Here is a 25,284-nt window from a genome sequence, read left to right on the forward strand (position 1 = left end):
CTTCTACACTACGCACCACTACCACAGCTGCATCCGAATCCACCACGGACACCTCTCCAGCCACCCTCATCACCAACACCTCTCCCACTTCGACTCACACTCTCCACACCACTACCACACCTGCCTCCGAATACACCACGGACACCTTTCCAGCCACCCTCATCACCAACACCTCTCCCACTTCCACTTTCACTCTCCACACCACTATCACAGCTGCATCCGAATCCACCACGGACACCTCTCCAGCCACCCTCATCACCAACACCTCTCCCACTTCCACTTTCACTCTCCACACCACTATCACAGCTGCATCCGAATCCACCACGGACACCTCTCCAGCCACCCTCATCACCAACACCTCTCCCACTTCGACTCACACTCTCCTCGTAACGACCACAGCTGCATCCGAATCCACCACGGACACCTCTCCAGCCACCCTCATCACCAACACCTCTCCCACGTCCACTCTCCACACCACTACCACAGCTGCATCCGAATCCACCACGGACACCTCTCCAGCCACCCTCATCACCAACACCTCTCCCACGTCCACTTCTACACTACGTACCACTACCACAGCTGCATCGGAATCCACCACGGACACCTCTCCAGCCACCCTCATCACCAACACCTCTCCCACTTCGACTCCCACTCTCCTCGTAACGACCACAGCTGCATCCGATTCCACCACGGACACCTCTCCAGCCTCCCTCATCACCAACACCTCTCCCACTTCCCCTTCCACTCTCCACACCACTACCACAGCTGCATCCGAATCCACCACGGACACCTCTCCAGCCACCCTCATCACCAACACCTCTCCCACTTCGAATTATACACTACGCAGCACTACCACAGCTGCAACCGAATCCACCACGGACACCTCTCCAGCCACCCTCATCACCAACACCTCTCCCACTTCGAACCTCCACACCACTACCACAGTTGCATCCAAATCCACCACGGACACCTCTCCAGCCACCCTCATCACCAACACCTCTCCCACTTCGACTCACACTCTCCTCGTAACGACCACAGCTGCATCCGAATCCACCACGGACACCTCTCCAGCCACCCTCATCACCAACACCTCTCCCACGTCCACTCTCCACACCACTACCACAGCTGCATCCGAATCCACCACGGACACCTCTCCAGCCACCCTCATCACCAACACCTCTCCCACTTCGACTCCCACTCTCCACACCACTACCACAGCTGTATCGGAACCCACCAGGGACACCTCTCCAGCCACCCTCATCACCAACACCTCTCCCACTTCCACTTCTACACTACGCACCACTACCACAGCTGCATCCGAATCCACCACGGACACCTCTCCAGCCACCCTCATCACCAACACCTCTCCCACTTCGACTCACACTCTCCACACCACTACCACAGCTACAACTGAATCCACCACGGACACCTCTCCAGCCACCCTCATCACCAACACCTCTCCCACTTCCACTTTCACTCTCCACACCACTATCACAGCTGCATCCGAATCCACCACGGACACCTCTCCAGCCACCCTCATCACCAACACCTCTCCCACTTCGACTCACACTCTCCTCGTAACGACCACAGCTGCATCCGAATCCACCACGGACACCTCTCCAGCCACCCTCATCACCAACACCTCTCCCACGTCCACTCTCCACACCACTACCACAGCTGCATCCGAATCCACCACGGACACCTCTCCAGCCACCCTCATCACCAACACCTCTCCCACGTCCACTTCTACACTACGTACCACTACCACAGCTGCATCGGAATCCACCACGGACACCTCTCCAGCCACCCTCATCACCAACACCTCTCCCACTTCGACTCCCACTCTCCTCGTAACGACCACAGCTGCATCCGATTCCACCACGGACACCTCTCCAGCCTCCCTCATCACCAACACCTCTCCCACTTCCCCTTCCACTATCGTCATAACTACCACAGCTGCATCCGAATCCACCACGGACACCTCTCCAGCCACCCTCATCACCAACACCTCTCCCACTTCCACTCTCCACACCACTACCACAGCTGCATCCGAATCCACCACAGACACCTCTCCAGCCACCCTCATCACCAACACCTCTCCCACGTCCACTTCTACACTACGCAGCACTACCACAGCTACATCCGAATCCACCACAGACACCTCTCCAGCCACCCTCATCACCAACACCTCTCCCACTTCGACTCTCCACACCACTCCCACAGCTGCATCCGAATCCACCACGGACACCTCTCCAGCCACCCTCATCACCAACACCTCTCCCACTTCCACTCTCCACACCACTACCACAGCAGTATCGGAATCCACCACGGACACCTCTCCAGCCACTCTCATCACCAACACCTCTCCCACTTCGATTTCCACTCTCCACACCACTACCACAGCTGCATCGGCATCCACCACGGATACCTCTCCAGCCACCCTCATCACCAACACCTCTCCCACGTCCACTTCCACTCTCCTCATAACTACCACAGCTAAAACGGAACCCACCACGGACACCTCTCCAGCCACCCTCATCACCAACACCTCTCCCACTTCGATTTTCACTCTCCACACCACTACGACAAGTGCATCGGAACCCACCATGGACACCTCTCCAGCCACCCTCATCAACAACACCTCTCCCACTTCCACTCCCACGCTCCACACCACTACCACAGCTGCATCCGAATCCACCACGAACACCTCTCCAGCCACCCTCATCACCAACACCTCTCCCACTTCCACTCCAAGTCTCCTCGTAACGAACACAGCTGCATCCGAATCCACCACGGACACCTCTCCAGCCACCCTCATCACCAACACCTCTCCCACGTCCACTTCTACACTACGCACCACTACCACAGCTGCATCCGAATCCACCACGGACACCTCTCCAGCCACCCTCATCACCAACACCTCTCCCACTTCCACTCCCACTCTCCACACCACTACCACAGCTGCATCCGAATCCACCACGGACACCTCTCCAGCCACCGTCATCACCAACACCTCTCCCACTTCGACTCACACTCTCAACACCACTACCACAGATGCCTCCGAATCCACCACGGACACCTCTCCAGCCACCCTCATCACCAACACCTCTCCCGCTTCGACTCCCACTCTCCAAACCACTACCACAACTGCATCCGAATCATCCACCGACACCTCTCCAGCCACCCTCATCACCAACACCTCTCCCACTTCGACTCCCACTCTCCACACCACTACCACAGCTGCATCGGAACCTACCACGGACACCTCTCCAGCCACCCTCATCACCAACACCTCTCCCACTTCCACTCCCACTCTCCAAACCACTCCCACAGCTAAAACGGAATCCACAACGGAAACCTCTCCAGCCACCCTCATCACCAACACCTCTCCCACTTTGACTCCAAGTCTCCTCGTAACGAACACAGCTGCCTCCGAATCCACTACGGACACCTCTCCAGCCACCCTCATCACCAACACCTCTCCAACGTCCATTTCTACACTACGCAGCACTACCACAGCTGCATCCGAATCCACCAAGGACACCTCTCCAGCCACCCTCATCACCAACACCTCTCCCACTTCGACTCACACTCTCCACACCACTACCACAACTGCATCGGAATCCACCACGGACACCTCTCCAGCCAACCTCATCACCAACACCTCTCCCACTTCGACTCACACTCTCCACACCACTACCACAGCTGCATCCGAACCCACCACGGACACCTCTCCAGCCACCCTCATCAACAACACCTCTCCCACTTCGACTCCCACTCTCCACACCACTACCACAGCTGCATCGGAACCTACCACGGACACCTCTACAGCCACCCTCATCACCAACACCTCTCCCACTTCCACTCCCACTCTCCACACCACTCCCACAGCTAAAACGGAATCCACAACGGAAACCTCTCCAGCCACCCTCATCACCAACACCTCTCCCACTTCGACTCCCACTCTCCACACCACTACCACACCTGCCTCCGAATCCACCACGGACACCTCTCCAGCCACCCTCATCACCAACACCTCTTCCACGTCCACTTCTACACTACGCACCACTACCACAGCTGCATCCGAATCCACCACAGACACCTCTCCAGCCACCCTCATCACCAACACCTCTTCCACGTCCACTTCTACACTACGCACCACTACCACAGCTGCATCTGAATCCACCACGGACACCTCTCCAGCCACCCTCATCACCAACACCTCTCCCACTTCGACTCACACTCTCCACACCACTACCACAGCTGCGTCCGAATCCACCACGGACACCTCTCCAGCCACCCTCATCACCAACACCTCTCCCACTTCCACTCCCACTCTCCACACCACTACCACAGCTGCATCCGAATCCACCACGAACACCTCTCCAGCCACCCTCATCACCAACACCTCTCCCACTTCCACTCCAAGTCTCCTCGTAACGAACACAGCTGCATCCGAATCCACCACGGACACCTCTCCAGCCACCCTCATCACCAACACCTCTCCCACGTCCACTTCTACACTACGCACCACTACCACAGCTGCATCTGAATCCACCACGGACACCTCTCCAGCCACCCTCATCACCAACACCTCTCCCACTTCCACTCCCACTCTCCACACCACTATCACAGATGCCTCCGAATCCACCACGGACACCTCTCCAGCCACCCTCATCACCAACACCTCTCCCACTTCGACTCACACTCTCAACACCACTACCACAGATGCCTCCGAATCCACCACGGACACCTCTCCAGCCACCCTCATCACCAACACCTCTCCCGCTTCGACTCCCACTCTCCAAACCACTACCACAACTGCATCCGAATCATCCACCGACACCTCTCCAGCCACCCTCATCACCAACACCTCTCCCACTTCGACTCCCACTCTCCACACCACTACCACAGCTGCATCGGAACCTACCACGGACACCTCTCCAGCCACCCTCATCACCAACACCTCTCCCACTTCCACTCCCACTCTCCAAACCACTCCCACAGCTAAAACGGAATCCACAACGGAAACCTCTCCAGCCACCCTCATCACCAACACCTCTCCCACTTTGACTCCAAGTCTCCTCGTAACGAACACAGCTGCCTCCGAATCCATCACGGACACCTCTCCAGCCACCCTCATCACCAACACCTCTCCCACGTCCACTTCTACACTACGCAGCACTACCACAGCTGCATCCGAATCCACCAAGGACACCTCTCCAGCCACCCTCATCACCAACACCTCTCCCACTTCCACTTTCACTCTCCACACCACTATCACAGCTGCATCCGAATCCACCACGGACACCTCTCCAGCCACCCTCATCACCAACACCTCTCCCACTTCGACTTCTACACTACACACCACTACCACAGCTGCATCCGAATCCACCACGGACACCTCTCCAGCCACCCTCATCACCAACACCTCTCCCACTTCGACTCCCACTCTCCACACCACTACCACAGCTGCATCCGAACCTACCACGGACACCTCTACAGCCACCCTCATCACCAACACCTCTCCCACTTCCACTCCCACTCTCCACACCACTCCCACAGCTAAAACGGAATCCACAACGGAAACCTCTCCAGCCACCCTCATCACCAACACCTCTCCCACTTCGACTGACACTCTCCACACCACTACCACAGCTGCGTCCGAATCCACCACGGACACCTCTCCAGCCACCCTCATCACCAACACCTCTTCCACGTCCACTTCTACACTACGCACCACTACCACAGCTGCATCCGAATCCACCACAGACACCTCTCCAGCCACCCTCATCACCAACACCTCTTCCACGTCCACTTCTACACTACGCACCACTACCACAGCTGCATCTGAATCCACCACGGACACCTCTCCAGCCACCCTCATCACCAACACCTCTCCCACTTCGACTCACACTCTCCACACCACTACCACAGCTAAAACGGAATCCACCACGGACACCTCTCCAGCCACCCTCATCACCAACACCTCTCCCACTTCGACTCACACTCTCCACACCACTACCACAGCTGCATCCGAATCCACCACGGACACCTCTCCAGCCACCCTCATCACCAACACCTCTCCCACGTCCACTTCTACACTACGCACCACTACCACAGCTGCATCCGAATCCACCACGGACACCTCTCCAGCCACCCTCATCACCAACACCTCTCCCACTTCCACTCTTCACACCACTACCACAGCTGCATCCGAATCCACCACGGACACCTCTCCAGCCACCCTCATCACCAACACCTCTCCCACTTCCACTCCCACTCTCCACACCACTACCACAGCTGCATCCGATTCCACCACGGACACCTCTCCAGCCACCCTCATCACCAACACCTCTCCCACTTCCACTTCTACACTACGCACCACTACCACAGCTGCATCCGAATCCACCACGGACACCTCTCCAGCCACCCTCATCACCAACACCTCTCCCACTTCCACTCCCACTCTCCACACCACTACCACACCTGCCTCCGAATCCACCACAGACACTTCTCCTTCCACCCTCATCACCAACACCTCTCCCACTTCCACTTCCACTCTCGTCATAACGACTACGGGTGCCTTGGAATCCACCACGGACACCTCTCCAGCCACCCTCATCACCAACACCTCTCCCACTTCCACTCTTCACACCACTACCACAGCTGCATCCGAATCCACCACGGACACATCTCCAGCCACCCTCATCACCAACACCTCTCCCACTTCGACTCACACTCTCCACACCACTACCACACCTGCCTCCGAATCCACCACGGACACCTCTCCAGCCACCCTCATCACCAACACCTCTCCCACTTCGACTCACACTCTCCTCGCAACGACCACAGCTGCATCCGAATCCACCACGGACACCTCTCCAGCCACCCTCATCACCAACACCTCTCCCACTTCCACTTCCACTCTTGTCATAACGACCACGGGTGCCTTGGAATCCATCACGGACACCTCTAAAGCCAACCTCATCACCAACACCTCTCCCACGTTCACTTCTACACTACGCAGCACTACCACAGCTGCATCTGAATCCACCACGGACACCTCTCCAGCCACCCTCATCACCAACACCTCTCCCACTTCGACCCTCCACACCACTACCACAGCTGCATCCGAATCCACCACGGACACCTCTCCAGCCACCCTCATCACCAACACCTCTCCCACTTCCACTTCCACTCTCGTCATTACTACCACGGGTGCCTTGGAATCCATCACGGACACCTCTCCAGCAACCCTCATCACCAACACCTCTCCCACTTCCACTTCCACTCTCGTCATAACGACCACGGGTGCCTTGGAATCCACCACGGAAACCTCCCCAGCCACCCTCATCACCAACACCTCTCCCACTTCCACTCCCACTCTCCACACCACTACGACAGCTGCATCCGAATCCACCACGAACACCTCTCCAGCCACCCTCATCACCAACACCTCTCCCACTTCCACTTTCACTCTCGTGATAACTACCACGGGTGCCTTGGAATCCATCACGGACACCTCTCCAGTCACCCTCATCACCAACACCTCTCCCACTTCGACTTCTACACTACACACCACTACCACAGCTGCATCCGAATCCACCACGGACACCTCTCCAACCACCCTCATCACCAACACCTCTCCCACTTCCACTCTTCACACCACTACCACAGCTGCATCCGAATCCACCACGGACACCTCTCCAGCCTCCCTCATCACCAACACCTCTCCCACTTCCACTCCCACTCTCCACACCACTACCACAGCTGCCTCCGAATCCACCACGGACACCTCTCCAGCCACCCTCATCACCAACACCTCTCCCACTTCCACTCCCACTCTCCACACCACTACGACACCTGCATCCGAATCCACAACGGACACCTCTCCAGCCACCCTCATCACCAACACCTCTCCCACTTCGACTCACACTCTCCACACCACTACCACAGCTGCATCGGAACCTACCACGGACACCTCTCCAGCCACCCTCATCACCAACACCTCTCCCACTTCGACTCACACTCTCCACACCACTACCACAGCAGCATCCGAATCCACAACGGACACCTCTCCAGCCACCCTCATCACCAACACCTCTCCCACTTCGACTCACACTCTCCACACCACTACCACAGCTGCATCGGAACCTGCCACGGACACCTCTCCAGCCACCCTCATCACCAACACCTCTCCCACTTCGACTCACACTCTCCACACCACTACCACAGCTGCATCGGAACCTGCCACGGACACCTCTCCAGCCACCCTCATCACCAACACCTCCCCCACTTCCACTCCCACTCTCCACACCACTACCACAGCTAAAACGGAATCCACCACGGACACCTCTCCAGCCACCCTCATCACCAACAACTCTCCCACTTCGACTCACACTCTCCACACCACTACCACAGCTCCATCCGAATCCACCACGAACACCTCTCCAGCCACCCTCATCACCAACACCTCTCCCACTTCGACTCCCACTCTCCACACCACTACCACAGCTGCATCGGCATCCACCACGGACACCTCTCCAGCCACCCTCATCACCAACACCTCTCCCACTTCGACTCACACTCTCCACACCACTACCACAGCTGCATCGGCATCCACCACGGACACCTCTCCAGCCACCTTCATCACCAACACCTCTCCCACGTCCACTTCCACTCTCCACACCACTACCACAGCTAAAACGGAATCCACCACGGACAACTCTCCAGCCACCCTCATCACCAACACCTCTCCCACTTCCACTCCCACTCTCCACACCACTACCACAGCTGCATCCGAATCCACCACGGACACCTCTCCAGCCACCCTCATCACCAACACCTCTCCCACTTCCACTCCAAGTCTCCTCGTAACGAACACAGCTGCATCCGAATCCACCACGGACACCTCTCCAGCCACCCTCATCACCAACACCTCTCCCACTTCCACTCCCACTCTCCACACCACTATCACACCTGCATCCGAATCCACCACGGACACCTCTCCAGCCACCCTCATCACCAACACCTCTCCCACTTCGACTCACACTCTCAACACCACTACCACAGCTGCCTCCGAATCCACCACGGACACCTCTCCAGCCACCCTCACCACCAACACCTCTCCCACTTCCACTCCCACTCTCCAAACCACTACCACAACTGCATCCGAATCATCCACCGACACCTCTCCAGCCACCCTCATCACCAACACCTCTCCCACTTCGACTCCCACTCTCCACACCACTACCACAGCTGCATCGGAACCTACCACGGACACCTCTCCAGCCACCCTCATCACCAACACCTCTCCCACTTCCACTCCCACTCTCCAAACCACTCCCACAGCTAAAACGGAATCCACAACGGAAACCTCTCCAGCCACCCTCATCACCAACACCTCTCCCACTTTGACTCCAAGTCTCCTCGTAACGAACACAGCTGCCTCCGAATCCACCATGGACACCTCTCCAGCCACCCTCATCACCAACACCTCTCCCACGTCCACTTCTACACTAGGCACCACTACCACAGCTGCATCCGAATCCACCAAGGACACCTCTCCAGCCACCCTCATCACCAACACCTCTCCCACTTCGACTCACACTCTCCACACCACTACCACAACTGCATCGGAATCCACCACGGACACCTCTCCAGCCACCCTCATCACCAACACCTCTCCCACTTCGACTCCCACTCTCCACACCACTACCACAGCAGCATCCGAATCCACAACGGACACCTCTCCAGCCACCCTCATCACCAACACCTCTCCCACTTCGACTCACACTCTCCACACCACTACCACAGCTGCATCGGAACCTGCCACGGACACCTCTCCAGCCACCCTCATCACCAACACCTCTCCCACTTCGACTCACACTCTCCACACCACTACCACAGCTGCATCGGAACCTGCCACGGACACCTCTCCAGCCACCCTCATCACCAACACCTCCCCCACTTCCACTCCCACTCTCCACACCACTACCACAGCTAAAACGGAATCCACCACGGACACCTCTCCAGCCACCCTCATCACCAACAACTCTCCCACTTCGACTCACACTCTCCACACCACTACCACAGCTCCATCCGAATCCACCACGAACACCTCTCCAGCCACCCTCATCACCCACACCTCTCCCACTTCGACTCCCACTCTCCACACCACTACCACAGCTGCATCGGCATCCACCACGGACACCTCTCCAGCCACCCTCATCACCAACACCTCTCCCACTTCGACTCACACTCTCCACACCACTACCACAGCTGCATCGGCATCCACCACGGACACCTCTCCAGCCACCTTCATCACCAACACCTCTCCCACGTCCACTTCCACTCTCCACACCACTACCACAGCTAAAACGGAATCCACCACGGACAACTCTCCAGCCACCCTCATCACCAACACCTCTCCCACTTCCACTCCCACTCTCCACACCACTACCACAGCTGCATCCGAATCCACCACGGACACCTCTCCAGCCACCCTCATCACCAACACCTCTCCCACTTCCACTCCAAGTCTCCTCGTAACGAACACAGCTGCATCCGAATCCACCACGGACACCTCTCCAGCCACCCTCATCACCAACACCTCTCCCACGTCCACTTCTACACTACGCACCACTACCACAGCTGCATCGGAATCCACCACGGACACCTCTCCAGCCACCCTCATCACCAACACCTCTCCCACTTCCACTCCCACTCTCCACACCACTATCACACCTGCATCCGAATCCACCACGGACACCTCTCCAGCCACCCTCATCACCAACACCTCTCCCACTTCGACTCACACTCTCAACACCACTACCACAGCTGCCTCCGAATCCACCACGGACACCTCTCCAGCCACCCTCACCACCAACACCTCTCCCACTTCCACTCCCACTCTCCAAACCACTACCACAACTGCATCCGAATCATCCACCGACACCTCTCCAGCCACCCTCATCACCAACACCTCTCCCACTTCGACTCCCACTCTCCACACCACTACCACAGCTGCATCGGAACCTACCACGGACACCTCTCCAGCCACCCTCATCACCAACACCTCTCCCACTTCCACTCCCACTCTCCAAACCACTCCCACAGCTAAAACGGAATCCACAACGGAAACCTCTCCAGCCACCCTCATCACCAACACCTCTCCCACTTTGACTCCAAGTCTCCTCGTAACGAACACAGCTGCCTCCGAATCCACCATGGACACCTCTCCAGCCACCCTCATCACCAACACCTCTCCCACGTCCACTTCTACACTACGCAGCACTACCACAGCTGCATCCGAATCCACCAAGGACACCTCTCCAGCCACCCTCATCACCAACACCTCTCCCACTTCGACTCACACTCTCCACACCACTACCACAACTGCATCGGAATCCACCACGGACACCTCTCCAGCCAACCTCATCACCAACACCTCTCCCACTTCGACTCACACTCTCCACACCACTACCACAGCTGCATCCGAACCCACCACGGACACCTCTCCAGCCACCCTCATCACCAACACCTCTCCCACTTCGACTCAAACTCTCCACACCACTACCACAGCTGCATCGGCATCCACCACGGACACCTCTCCAGCCACCCTCATCACCAACACCTCTCCCACTTCGATTTTCACTCTCCACACCACTACCACAACTGCATCGGAACCCACCATGGAAACCTCTCCAGCCACCCTCATCACCAACACCTCTCCCGCTTCCACTCCCACTCTCCACACCACTACCACAGCTGCATCCGAATCCACCACGGACACCTCTCCAGCCACCCTCATCACCAACACCTCTCCCACTTCGACTCCCACTCTCCACACCACTACCACAGCTGCGTCCGAATCCACCACGGACACCTCTCCAGCCACCCTCATCACCAACACCTCTTCCACGTCCACTTCTACACTACGCACCACTACCACAGCTGCATCCGAATCCACCACAGACACCTCTCCAGCCACCCTCATCACCAACACCTCTTCCACGTCCACTTCTACACTACGCACCACTACCACAGCTGCATCTGAATCCACCACGGACACCTCTCCAGCCACCCTCATCACCAACACCTCTCCCACTTCGACTCACACTCTCCACACCACTACCACAGCTAAAACGGAATCCACCACGGACACCTCTCCAGCCACCCTCATCACCAACACCTCTCCCACTTCGACTCACACTCTCCACACCACTACCACAGCTGCATCCGAATCCACCACGGACACCTCTCCAGCCACCCTCATCACCAACACCTCTCCCACGTCCACTTCTACACTACGCACCACTACCACAGCTGCATCCGAATCCACCACGGACACCTCTCCAGCCACCCTCATCACCAACACCTCTCCCACTTCCACTCACACTCTCCACACCACTACCACAGCTGCATCGGAACCTACCACGGACACTTCTCCTGCCACCCTCATCACCAACACCTCTCCCACTTCGATGTCCACTCTCCACACCACTACCACAGCTGCATCGGAATCCTCCACGGACACCTCTCCAGCCACCCTCATCACCAACACCTCTCCAACTTCCACTCACACTCTCCACACCACTACCACAGCTGCATCCGAATCCACCACGGACACCTCTCCAGCCACCCTCATCACCAACACCTCTCCCATTTCGACTCACACTCTCCACACCACTACCACAGCTAAAACGGAACCCACCAGGGACACCTCTCCAGCCACCCTCATCACCAACACCTCTCCCAGTTCGACTCCCACTCTGCACACCACTACCCCAGCTGTATCGGAACCCACCACGGACAACTCTCCAGCCACCCTCATCACCAACACCTCTCCCACTTCCACTCCAAGTCTCCTCGTAACGACCACAGCTGCATCCGAATCCACCACGGACACCTCTCCAGCCACCCTCATCACCAACACCTCTCCCACGTCCACTTCTACACTACGCACCACTACCACAGCTGCATCCGAATCCACCACGGACACCTCTCCTGCCACCCTCATCACCAACACCTCTCCCACTTCGACTCACACTCTCCACACCACTACCACAGCTACAACTGAATCCACCACGGACACCTCTCCAGCCACCCTCATCACCAACACCTCTCCCACTTCCACTCCCACTCTCCACACCACTACCACAGCTGCATCCGAATCCACCACGGACACCTCTCCAGCCACCCTAATCACCAACACCTCTCCCACGTCCACTTCTACACTACGCACCACTACCACAGCTGCATCCGAATCCACCACGGACACCTCTCCAGCCACCCTCATCACCAACACCTCTCCCACTTCGACTCACACTCTCCACACCACTACCACACCTGCCTCCGAATACACCACGGACACCTCTCCAGCCACCCTCATCACCAACACCTCTCCCACTTCCACTTCTACACTACGCACCACTACCACAGCTGCATCCGAATCCACCACGGACACCTCTCCAGCCACCCTCATCACCAACACCTCTCCCACTTCGACTCACACTCTCCACACCACTACCACACCTGCCTCCGAATACACCACGGACACCTTTCCAGCCACCCTCATCACCAACACCTCTCCCACTTCCACTCCCACTCTCCACACCACTACCACACCTACCTCCGAATCCACCACAGACACTTCTCCTTCCACCCTCATCACCAACACCTCTCCCACTTCGACTTCCACTCTCGTCATAACGACTACGGGTGCCTTGGAATCCATCACGGACACCTCTCCAGCCACCCTCATCACCAACACCTCTCCCACTTCCACTCTTCACACCACTACCACAGCTGCATCCGAATCCACCACGGACACCTCTCCAGCCACCCTCATCACCAACACCTCTCCCACTTCGACTCACACTCTCCACACCACTACCACAGCTGCCTCCGAATCCACCACGGACACCTCTCCAGCCACCCTCATCACCAACACCTCTCCCACTTCGACTCACACTCTCCTCGAAACGACCACAGCTGCATCCGAATCCACCACGGACACCTCTCCAGCCACCCTCATCACCAACACCTCTCCCACTTCCACTTCCACTCTTGTCATAACGACCACGGGTGCCTTGGAATCCATCACGGACACCTCTAAAGCCAACCTCATCACCAACACCTCTCCCACGTTCACTTCTACACTACGCAGCACTACCACAGCTGCATCTGAATCCACCACGGACACCTCTCCAGCCACCCTCATCACCAACACCTCTCCCACTTCGACCTTCCACACCACTACCACAGCTGCATCCGAATCCACCACGGACACCTCTCCAGCCACCCTCATCACCAACACCTCTCCCACTTCCACTTTCACTCTCGTGATAACTACCACGGGTGCCTTGGAATCCATCACGGACACCTCTCCAGCCACCCTCATCACCAACACCTCTCCCACTTCCACTTCCACTCTCGTCATAACGACCATGGGTGCCGTGGAATCCACCACGGAAACCTCCCCAGCCACCCTCATCACCAACACCTCTCCCACTTCCACTCCCACTCTCCACACCACTACGACAGCTGCATCCGAATCCACCACGAACACCTCTCCAGCCACCCTCATCACCAACACCTCTCCCACTTCCACTTTCACTCTCGTGATAACTACCACGGGTGCCTTGGAATCCATCACGGACACCTCTCCAGCCACCCTCATCACCAACACCTCTCCCACTTCGACTCACACTCTCCACACCACTACCACAGCTGTAACGGAACCCACCACGGACACCTCTCCAGCCACCCTCATCACCAACACCTCTCCCACTTCGACTCACACTCTCCACACCACTACCACAGCTGCATCCGAATCCACCACGAACACCTCTCCAGCCACCCTCATCACCAACACCTCTCCCACTTCCACTTCCACTCTCGTCATAACTACCACGGGTGCCTTGGAATCCATCACGGACACCTCTCCAGCCACCCTCATCACCAACACCTCTCCCACTTCGACTTCTACACTACGCACCACTACCACAGCTGCATTCGAATCCACCACGGACACCTCTCCAACCACCCTCATCACCAACACCTCTCCCACTTCGACTCACACTCTCCTCGTAACGACCACACCTGCATCCGAATCCACCAAGAACACCTCTCCAGCCACCCTCATCACCAACACCTCTCCCACTTCCACTTCCACTCTTGTCATAACGACCACGGGTGCCTTGGAATCCACCACGGACACCTCTCCAGCCACCCTCATCACCAACACCTCTCCCACTTCCACTTCTACACTACGCAGCACTACCACAGCTGCATCTGAATCCACCACGGACACCTCTCCAGCCACCCTCATCACCAACACCTCTCCCACTTCGACCCTCCACACCACTCCCACAGCTGCATCCGAATCCACCACGGACACCTCTCCAGCCACCCTCATCACCAACACCTCTCCCACGTCCATTTCTACACTACGCACCACTACCACAGCTGCATCCGAATCCACCACGGAAACCTCTCCAGCCACCCTCATCACCAACACCTCTCCCACTTCCACTCCCACTCTCCACACCACTACAACAGCTGTAACGGAACCCACCACGGACACCTCTCCAGCCACCCTCATCACCAACACCTCTCCCACTTCGACTCCAAGTCTCCTCATAATGAACACAGCTGCCTCCGAATCCACCACGGACACCTCTCCAGCCACCCTCATCACCAATACCTCTCCCACTTCCACTTCCACTCTCCTCATAACGACCACGGGTGCCTTGGAATCCACCACGGAAACCTCCCCAGCCACCCTCATCACCAACACCTCTCCCACTTCCACTCCCACTCTCCACACCACTACGACAGCTGCATCCGAATCCACCACGAACACCTCTCCAGCCACCCTCATCACCAACACCTCTCCCACTTCCACTTCCACTCTCGTCATAACTACCACAGGTGCCTTGGAATCCACCACGGACACCTCTCCAGCCACCCTCATCACCAACACCTCTCCCACTTCGACTCACACTCTCCACACCACTACCACAGCTGCATCCGAATCCACCACGGACACCTCTCCAGCCACCCTCATCACCAACACCTCTCCCACGTCCACTTCTACACTACGCACCACTACCACAGCTGCATCCGAATCCACCACGGACACCTCTCCAGCCACCCTCATCACCAACACCTCTCCCACTTCCACTCACACTCTCCACACCACTACCACAGCTGCATCGGAACCTACCACGGACACTTCTCCTGCCACCCTCATCACCAACACCTCTCCCACTTCGATGTCCACTCTCCACACCACTACCACAGCTGCATCGGAATCCTCCACGGACACCTCTCCAGCCACCCTCATCACCAACACCTCTCCAACTTCCACTCACACTCTCCACACCACTACCACAGCTGCATCCGAATCCACCACGGACACCTCTCCAGCCACCCTCATCACCAACACCTCTCCCATTTCGACTCACACTCTCCACACCACTACCACAGCTAAAACGGAACCCACCAGGGACACCTCTCCAGCCACCCTCATCACCAACACCTCTCCCAGTTCGACTCCCACTCTGCACACCACTACCCCAGCTGTATCGGAACCCACCACGGACAACTCTCCAGCCACCCTCATCACCAACACCTCTCCCACTTCCACTCCAAGTCTCCTCGTAACGACCACAGCTGCATCCGAATCCACCACGGACACCTCTCCAGCCACCCTCATCACCAACACCTCTCCCACGTCCACTTCTACACTACGCACCACTACCACAGCTGCATCCGAATCCACCACGGACACCTCTCCTGCCACCCTCATCACCAACACCTCTCCCACTTCGACTCACACTCTCCACACCACTACCACAGCTACAACTGAATCCACCACGGACACCTCTCCAGCCACCCTCATCACCAACACCTCTCCCACTTCCACTCCCACTCTCCACACCACTACCACAGCTGCATCCGAATCCACCACGGACACCTCTCCAGCCACCCTAATCACCAACACCTCTCCCACGTCCACTTCTACACTACGCACCACTACCACAGCTGCATCCGAATCCACCACGGACACCTCTCCAGCCACCCTCATCACCAACACCTCTCCCACTTCGACTCACACTCTCCACACCACTACCACACCTGCCTCCGAATACACCACGGACACCTCTCCAGCCACCCTCATCACCAACACCTCTCCCACTTCCACTTCTACACTACGCACCACTACCACAGCTGCATCCGAATCCACCACGGACACCTCTCCAGCCACCCTCATCACCAACACCTCTCCCACTTCGACTCACACTCTCCACACCACTACCACACCTGCCTCCGAATACACCACGGACACCTTTCCAGCCACCCTCATCACCAACACCTCTCCCACTTCCACTCCCACTCTCCACACCACTACCACACCTACCTCCGAATCCACCACAGACACTTCTCCTTCCACCCTCATCACCAACACCTCTCCCACTTCGACTTCCACTCTCGTCATAACGACTACGGGTGCCTTGGAATCCATCACGGACACCTCTCCAGCCACCCTCATCACCAACACCTCTCCCACTTCCACTCTTCACACCACTACCACAGCTGCATCCGAATCCACCACGGACACCTCTCCAGCCACCCTCATCACCAACACCTCTCCCACTTCGACTCACACTCTCCACACCACTACCACAGCTGCCTCCGAATCCACCACGGACACCTCTCCAGCCACCCTCATCACCAACACCTCTCCCACTTCGACTCACACTCTCCTCGAAACGACCACAGCTGCATCCGAATCCACCACGGACACCTCTCCAGCCACCCTCATCACCAACACCTCTCCCACTTCCACTTCCACTCTTGTCATAACGACCACGGGTGCCTTGGAATCCATCACGGACACCTCTAAAGCCAACCTCATCACCAACACCTCTCCCACGTTCACTTCTACACTACGCAGCACTACCACAGCTGCATCTGAATCCACCACGGACACCTCTCCAGCCACCCTCATCACCAACACCTCTCCCACTTCGACCTTCCACACCACTACCACAGCTGCATCCGAATCCACCACGGACACCTCTCCAGCCACCCTCATCACCAACACCTCTCCCACTTCCACTTTCACTCTCGTGATAACTACCACGGGTGCCTTGGAATCCATCACGGACACCTCTCCAGCCACCCTCATCACCAACACCTCTCCCACTTCCACTTCCACTCTCGTCATAACGACCATGGGTGCCGTGGAATCCACCACGGAAACCTCCCCAGCCACCCTCATCACCAACACCTCTCCCACTTCCACTCCCACTCTCCACACCACTACGACAGCTGCATCCGAATCCACCACGAACACCTCTCCAGCCACCCTCATCACCAACACCTCTCCCACTTCCACTTTCACTCTCGTGATAACTACCACGGGTGCCTTGGAATCCATCACGGACACCTCTCCAGCCACCCTCATCACCAACACCTCTCCCACTTCGACTCACACTCTCCACACCACTACCACAGCTGTAACGGAACCCACCACGGACACCTCTCCAGCCACCCTCATCACCAACACCTCTCCCACTTCGACTCACACTCTCCACACCACTACCACAGCTGCATCCGAATCCACCACGAACACCTCTCCAGCCACCCTCATCACCAACACCTCTCCCACTTCCACTTCCACTCTCGTCATAACTACCACGGGTGCCTTGGAATCCATCACGGACACCTCTCCAGCCACCCTCATCACCAACACCTCTCCCACTTCGACTTCTACACTACGCACCACTACCACAGCTGCATTCGAATCCACCACGGACACCTCTCCAACCACCCTCATCACCAACACCTCTCCCACTTCGACTCACACTCTCCTCGTAACGACCACACCTGCATCCGAATCCACCAAGAACACCTCTCCAGCCACCCTCATCACCAACACCTCTCCCACTTCCACTTCCACTCTTGTCATAACGACCACGGGTGCCTTGGAATCCACCACGGACACCTCTCCAGCCACCCTCATCACCAACACCTCTCCCACTTCCACTTCTACACTACGCAGCACTACCACAGCTGCATCTGAATCCACCACGGACACCTCTCCAGCCACCCTCATCACCAACACCTCTCCCACTTCGACCCTCCACACCACTCCCACAGCTGCATCCGAATCCACCACGGACACCTCTCCAGCCACCCTCATCACCAACACCTCTCCCACGTCCATTTCTACACTACGCACCACTACCACAGCTGCATCCGAATCCACCACGGAAACCTCTCCAGCCACCCTCATCACCAACACCTCTCCCACTTCCACTCCCACTCTCCACACCACTACAACAGCTGTAACGGAACCCACCACGGACACCTCTCCAGCCACCCTCATCACCAACACCTCTCCCACTTCGACTCCAAGTCTCCTCATAATGAACACAGCTGCCTCCGAATCCACCACGGACACCTCTCCAGCCACCCTCATCACCAATACCTCTCCCACTTCCACTTCCACTCTCCTCATAACGACCACGGGTGCCTTGGAATCCACCACGGAAACCTCCCCAGCCACCCTCATCACCAACACCTCTCCCACTTCCACTCCCACTCTCCACACCACTACGACAGCTGCATCCGAATCCACCACGAACACCTCTCCAGCCACCCTCATCACCAACACCTCTCCCACTTCCACTTCCACTCTCGTCATAACTACCACAGGTGCCTTGGAATCCATCACGGACACCTCTCCAGCCACCCTCATCACCAACACCTCTCCCACTTCCACTCTCCACACCACTACCACAGCTGCATCCGAATCCACCACGGACACCTCTCCAGCCACCCTCATCACCAACACCTCTCCCACGTCCACTTCTACACTACGCACCACTACAACAGCTGCATCCGAATCCACCACGGACACCTCTCCAGCCACCCTCATCACCAACACCTCTCCCACTTCGACTGACACTCTCCACACCACTACAACAGCTGTAACGGAACCCACCACAGACACCTCTCCAGCCACCCTCATCACCCACACCTCTCCCACTTCGACTCACACTCTCCACACCACTACCACAGCTGCAACCGAATCCACCACGAACACCTCTCCAGCCACCCTCATCACCAACACCTCTCCCACTTCCACTTCCACTCTCGTCATAACTGCCACGGGTGCCTTCGAATCCATCATGGACACCTCTCCAGCAAACCTCATCACCAACACCTCTCCCACTTCGACTTCTACACTACGCACCACTACCACAGCTACAACTGAATCCACCACGGACACCTCTCCAGCCACCCTCATCACCAACACCTCTCCCACTTCCACTCTCCACACCACTACCACAGCTGTATCGGAATCCACCACGGACACCTCTCCAGCCACCCTCATCACCAACACCTCTCCCACTTCGACTTCTACACTACGCACCACTACCACAGCTGCATCCGAATCCACCACGGACACCTCTCCAGCCACCCTCATCACCAACACCTCTCCCACTTCGACTCACACTCTCCTCGTAACGACCACAGCTGCATCCGAATCCACCACGGACACCTCTCCAGCCACCCTCATCACCAACACCTCTCCCACGTCCACTCTCCACACCACTACCACAGCTGCATCCGAATCCACCACGGACACCTCTCCAGCCACCCTCATCACCAACACCTCTCCCACGTCCACTTCTACACTACGTACCACTACCACAACTGCATCCGAATCCACCACGGACACCTCTCCAGCCACCCTCATCACCAACACCTCTCCCACTTCGACTCACACTCTCCACACCACTACCACAGCTAAAACGGAATACACCACGGACACCTCTCCAGCCACCCTCATCACCAACACCTCTCCCACTTCGACTCACATTCTCCACACCACTACCACAGCTGCATCCGAATCCACCACGGACACCTCTCCAGCCACCCTCATCACCAACACCTCTCCCACTTCCACTCCCACTCTCCACACCACTACCACAGCTGCATCCGAATCCACCACGGACACCTCTCCTTCCACCCTCATCACCAACACCTCTCCCACTTCCACTTCCACTCTCCTCATAACTACCACGGGTGCCTTGGAATCCATCACGGACACCTCTCCAGCCACCCTCATCACCAACACCTCTCCCACTTCCACTTCTACACTACGCAGCACTACCACAGCTGCATCTGAATCCACCACGGACACCTCTCCAGCCACCCTCATCACCAACACCTCTCCCACTTCGACTCCCACGCTCCACACCACTCCCACAGCTGCATCCGAACCCACCACGGACACCTCTCCAGCCACCCTCATCACCAACACCTCTCCCACGTCCACTTCTACACTACGCACCACTACCACAGCTGCATCCGAATCCACCACGGACACCTCTCCAGCCACCCTCATCACCCACACCTCTCCCACTTCGACTCCCACTCTCCACACCACTACCACAGCTGCATCGGCATCCACCACGGACACCTCTCCAGCCACCCTCATCACCAACACCTCTCCCACTTCGACTCCAAGTCTCCTCATAACGAACACAGCTGCCTCCGAATCCACCACGGACACCTCTCCAGCCACCCTCATCACCAACACCTCTCCCACTTCCACTCCCACTCTCCTCATAACTACCACGGGTGCCTTGGAATCCATCACGGACACCTCTCCAGCCACCCTCATCACCAACACCTCTCCCACTTCCACTCTCCACACCACTAACACAGCTGCATCCGAATCCACCACGGACACCTCTCCAGCCACCCTCATCACCAACACCTCTCCCACTTCGACTCCCACTCTCCACACCACTACCACACCTGCCTCCGAATCCACCACGGACACCTCTCCAGCCACCCTCATCACCAACACCTCTCCCACTTCGACTCCCACTCTCCACACCACTACCAAAGCTGCATCCGAATCCACCACGGACACCTCTCCAGCCACCCTCATCACCAACACCTCTCCCACTTCGACTCACACTCTCCTCGTAACGACCACACCTGCATCCGAATCCACCAAGAACACCTATCCAGCCACCCTCATCACCAACACCTCTCCCACTTCCACTTCCACTCTTGTCATAACGACCACGGGTGCCTTGGAATCCATCACGGACACCTCTCCAGCCACCCTCATCACCAACACCTCTCCCACTTCGACTTCTACACTACGCACCACTACCACAGCTGCATCCGAATCCACCACGGACACCTCTCCAGCCACCCTCATCACCAACACCTCTCCCACTTCGACTCACACTCTCCTCGTAACGACCACACCTGCATCCGAATCCACCAAGAACACCTCTCCAGCCACCCTCATCACCAACACCTCTCCCACTTCCACTTCCCCTCTCGTCATAACGACCACGGGTGCCTTGGAATCCACCACGGACAACTCTCCAGCCACCCTCATCACCAACACCTCTCCCACTTCCACTCTCCACACCATTACCACACCTGCCTTCGAATCCACCACGGACACCTCTCCAGCCACCCTCATCACCAACACCTCTCCCACGTCCACTTCTACAATACGCACCACTACCACAGCTGCATCCGAATCCACCACGGACACCTCTCCAGCCACCCTCATCACCAACACCTCTCCCACTTCGACTCCCACTCTCCACACCACTACCACAGTTGCATCCGAATCCACCACGGACACCTCTCCAGCCACCCTCATCACCAACACCTCTCCCACTTCGACTTCTACACTACGCACCACTACCACAGCTGCATCTGAATCCACCACGGACACCTCTCCAGCCACCCTCATCACCAACACCTCTCCCACTTCGACCCTCCACACCACTATCACAGCTGTATCGGAATCCACCACGGACACCTCTCCAGCCACCCTCATCACCAACACCTCTCCCACTTCGACTCACACTCTCCTCGTAACGACCACAGCTGCATCCGAATCCAACACGGACACCTCTCCAGCCACCCTCATCACCAACACCTCTCCCACGTCCACTCTCCACACCACTACCACAGCTGCATCCGAATCCACCACGGACACCTCTCCAGCCACCCTCATCACCAACACCTCTCCCACTTCGACTCACACTCTCAACACCACTACCACAGCTCCATCCGAATCCACCACGAACACCTCCCCAGCCACCCTCATCACCAACACCTCTCCCACTTCCACTCCCACTCTCGTCATAACTACCACGGGTGCCTTGGAATCCATCACGGACACCTCTCCAGCCACCCTCATCACCAACACCTCTCCCACTTCGACTCACACTCTCCACACCACTACCACAGCTGCATCCGAATCCACCACGGACACCTCTCCAGCCACCCTCATCACCAACACCTCTCCCACTTCCACTCCCACTCTCCACACCACTACGACACCTGCATCCGAATCCACCACGAACACCTCTCCAGCCACCCTCATCACCAACACCTCTCCCACGTCCACTTCCACTCTCGTGATAACTACCACGGGTGCCTTGGAATCCATCACGGACACCTCTCCAGCCACCCTCATCACCAACACCTCTCCCACTTCGACTTCTACACTACGCACCACTACCACAGCTGCATCCGAATCCACCACGGACACCTCTCCAGCCACCCTCATCACCAACACCTCTCCCACTTCGACCCTCCACACCACTCCCACAGCTGCATCCGAATCCACCACGGACACCTCTCCAGCCACCCTCATCACCAACACCTCTCCCACGTCCATTTCTACACTACGCACCACTACCACAGCTGCATCCGAATCCACCACGGAAACCTCTCCAGCCACCCTCATCACCAACACCTCTCCCACTTCCACTCCCACTCTCCACACCACTACAACAGCTGTAACGGAACCCACCACGGACACCTCTCCAGCCACCCTCATCACCAACACCTCTCCCACTTCGACTCCAAGTCTCCTCATAATGAACACAGCTGCCTCCGAATCCACCACGGACACCTCTCCAGCCACCCTCATCACCAACACCTCTCCCACTTCCACTTCCACTCTCCTCATAACGACCACGGGTGCCTTGCAATCCACCACGGAAACCTCCCCAGCCACCCTCATCACCAACACCTCTCCCACTTCCACTCCCACTCTCCACACCACTACGACAGCTGCATCCGAATCCACCACGAACATCTCTCCAGCCACCCTCATCACCAACACCTCTCCCACTTCCACTTCCACTCTCGTCATAACTACCACAGGTGCCTTGGAATCCACCACGGACACCTCTCCAGCCACCCTCATCACCAACACCTCTCCCACTTCGACTTCTACACTACACACCACTACCACAGCTGCATCCGAATCCACCACGGACACCTCTCCAGCCACCCTCATCACCAACACCTCTCCCACTTCCACTCTCCACACCACTACCACAGCTGCATCCGAATCCACCACGGACACCTCTCCAGCCACCCTCATCACCAACACCTCTCCCACTTCGACTGACACTCTCCACACCACTACAACAGCTGTAACGGAACCCACCACGGACACCTCTCCAGCCACCCTCATCACCAACACCTCTCCCACTTCGACTCACACTCTCCACACCACTACCACAGCTGCAACCGAATCCACCACGAACACCTCTCCAGCCACCCTCATCACCAACACCTCTCCCACTTCCACTTCCACTCTCGTCATAACTACCACGGGTGCCTTCGAATCCATCATGGACACCTCTCCAGCAACCCTCATCACCAACACCTCTCCCACTTCGACTTCTACACTACGCACCACTACCACAGCTGCATCCGAATCCACCACGGACACCTCTCCAGCCACCCTCATCACCAACACCTCTCCCACTTCCACTCTCCACACCACTACCACAGCTGTATCGGAATCCACCACGGACACCTCTCCAGCCACCCTCATCACCAACACCTCTCCCACTTCGACTTCTACACTACGCACCACTACCACAGCTGCATCCGAATCCACCACGGACACCTCTCCAGCCACCCTCATCACCAACACCTCTCCCACTTCGACTCCCACTCTCCAAACCACTACCACAACTGCATCCGAATCCACCACGGACACCTCTCCAGCCACCCTCATCACCAACACCTCTCCCACTTCGACTCCCACTCTCCACACCACTACCACAGCTACAACGAAATCCACCACGGACACCTCTCCAGCCACCCTCATCACCAACACCTCTCCCACTTCGACTCACATTCTCCACACCACTACCACAGCTGTATCGGAATCCACCACGGACACCTCTC

At 57.2% G+C, this 25,284-nt stretch overlaps 1 protein-coding gene across 1 annotated transcript in view; it reads left to right on the forward strand.

Annotated features, from left to right (window-relative positions):
* Positions 1–20,296, forward strand: part of LOC138063887 (mucin-2-like) — a 32,420-nt gene extending 12,124 nt beyond the window's left edge. Inside the window, exons 5-8 of the mRNA XM_068924001.1 lie at positions 12,424–12,867; positions 16,219–16,662; positions 17,827–17,947; positions 20,101–20,296. Coding sequence (XP_068780102.1) covers positions 12,424–12,867; positions 16,219–16,662; positions 17,827–17,947; positions 20,101–20,296 — 1,205 coding nt within the window. The remainder of the gene's footprint in view (positions 1–12,423; positions 12,868–16,218; positions 16,663–17,826; positions 17,948–20,100) is intronic.
* Positions 20,297–25,284: the final 4,988 nt, after the last annotated feature.

Source organism: Struthio camelus, chromosome 37 (genome assembly GCF_040807025.1).
Source record: "Struthio camelus isolate bStrCam1 chromosome 37, bStrCam1.hap1, whole genome shotgun sequence".
Classification (NCBI taxonomy): domain Eukaryota; kingdom Metazoa; phylum Chordata; class Aves; order Struthioniformes; family Struthionidae; genus Struthio; species Struthio camelus.